Below are 2,048 nucleotides of genomic sequence, written 5' to 3'. Positions count from 1 at the left end.
ACGACACGAGCTCAGTCCTGGGACAACCAACAGGAGCTGGTTTGGTTTTGTTTTGTTTTTTTTAAGGGATGAATCAACCCCACGCCCCAAAGAAGGTGCCTCACTTTACAGTCCTCCGAAACTAAAATTATTCATTTCTTTATTCCATTATCCGCTCCTTTTTTTTTTTTTTTTCTCTTTTTTTTAAATTTTTTTTGCCTCTTCTTCACCACCAGCTCCTCGTTTATTTTTGATTATTATTATTTTTTCCTTTCCCCCCTCTCTCCTGGAGGGTTTTTAGGGCTGGAAGGCGCTGCCCGCCGAGGCCAGGCTCATGCTTTTCAGTTTATTATCCTTCTTCCACTTCATGCGCCGGTTCTGGAACCAGATTTTGATCTGGCGCTCGGAGAGGCAGAGCGCGTGAGCGATCTCGATCCTCCTCCTGCGGGTGAGATATCTATTGAAGTGGAATTCCTTTTCCAACTCCAGGGTCTGGTAGCGAGTGTACGCTGTCCTCGCCCTCTTCCCGTCTGGTCCAGTCATGTCTGGGTAACAACAGCGGGGTTTGGGGTTTTTTTTGCCTTTTTTCTGCTTGGATTTTTTTAGTATTTTTAATTTTTTTTTAAATTTAAGCCTATTTTTTCGCGCTTTTTTTTATATATTAAGGTTAAATGTTGCAAAGCTGCGATTTTCCCCCAAATTCCAGCTCCCCCCTCCTCTCTCTCTGTTTTTTTTTCCCACCCCCCTCGCACACGTGTGGATCCCCCAGCCCTGGCCCCTCCAGAGCCGACATTTCCCACCCGAGATCCAGAATTTTATGGGGAGGCGAGCTCTGGGAATCTCTGCTCCCTTTTATTTCGAATTGTGTTTTATTTTCCGCTCCCGCCTGGGTGTTCCTGGGGTTCTTGGCAGGTTTAGTGCCCCAGCAGAAAATCGGGAATTGAGCGGGGCTGGGGCTGGGAGGGGTTGGCTTTTCCTCCCCGGTGGTTTTGGGGGTTTGTCAAGGGCAGATTGTCAGGGACAAACCCAGAAAATCAGAGCTGCGAGCCCCATCTGCGCCTCTAATTCCATTTTAATGCTCAATTCTTCCCTCCCCACCCAGCCCTCGCCTCAATTTTTAATTTACCTTCTCCCACCATCCGCACCGTGCTAAGAGCTTTAACAAATAAATAAAAAATAAAATAAAAAAGCGGCGGTTTGGCGGCGAGGAGAGCGAAACTAAAATGAAATCGCCCCCCAGAAACACACACAGAGAGAGACCCCCCCCTTTTCCAGGCGCCAGAGGCAGCTTTAGAGCGAGAAATACAAAAGCAATAAATAGCTGCGATTCTGATCAAAGCGCCTCCGCGGAATAAAAGGAAGGGGAGATGAGGGGAAAAAAAAAAAAAAAAAAAAAAAGGTCGAGGAAAAGGGGAGGCTAGGGGAAAAAAAAAAAATAAAAAAGGGGAAAAACCAGCGAGAAACAAGAGAGAAAAGGGGGGTGCGAGGGGAAAAAAATAAACAACAAGCAGGGAAAAAGAAGTAGCTGTACCATGGCTAATGTGAAGTTTCCTCATCCAAGGGAATATCTGAGGTGCCTGCCCCTCTGGCGCTGCCGTGGAGGTCGCGATGGGCTCTGCCTGCGCTCGGGGGATGCTGCTGCTTAGTGGAGTGCCCTCGTCGGCTCCCGAGGACGCGCTGGTCTCGTCTAGTTCTGTGAAATTTGTGCTGCTGGCAGCAGGAGCCGGCTCGGAGGGGGACGGGGCGGGTTTGCCTCCGTGGCTCTCGCTGTTGGAGCAGGGCAGGGAGTCGGGAGAAGATAAGGAGCAGCTGGACGCCTGTCTAAACCTGCTCTCCTGAGCTGGAGAAGGGAAACCGCGGGAGCTCTCGGCCCCAAAGTGACTGGAGGAGGCCGAGCGGTTGAGGCTAAGGTCCATCCCATTGTAGTTGTAGCCATAAGAGCTGGAATGCATGGTGCTTGAATCTCTGTAAGAACCGTTCATGGAACTGCCGGTCCCATAATTTAGTAACTGATAGTCGGGGCCATTTGGGTAGCGCCCTGAGAACGAGTTTACAAAGTAAGAGCTCAT

The 2,048-nt window shown here is 49.5% G+C and overlaps 1 protein-coding gene across 1 annotated transcript; it reads right to left on the bottom strand.

Moving 5' to 3' along the window:
• Window positions 1–239: 239 nt before the first annotated feature.
• Window positions 240–2,048, bottom strand: HOXB5 (homeobox B5). Its single transcript, XM_033078929.1, has 2 exons — window positions 1,511–2,048; window positions 240–524 (listed from the first exon to the last, which is right to left on the bottom strand). Exons 1-2 carry the CDS (start codon window positions 2,046–2,048, stop codon window positions 277–279), a joined length of 786 nt encoding a protein of 261 aa, XP_032934820.1. The 3' UTR covers window positions 240–276.

This window comes from Catharus ustulatus, chromosome 23, assembly GCF_009819885.2.
Source record: "Catharus ustulatus isolate bCatUst1 chromosome 23, bCatUst1.pri.v2, whole genome shotgun sequence".
NCBI lineage: Eukaryota > Metazoa > Chordata > Aves > Passeriformes > Turdidae > Catharus > Catharus ustulatus.
This window is presented reverse-complemented; position numbering and strand designations above follow the sequence as displayed.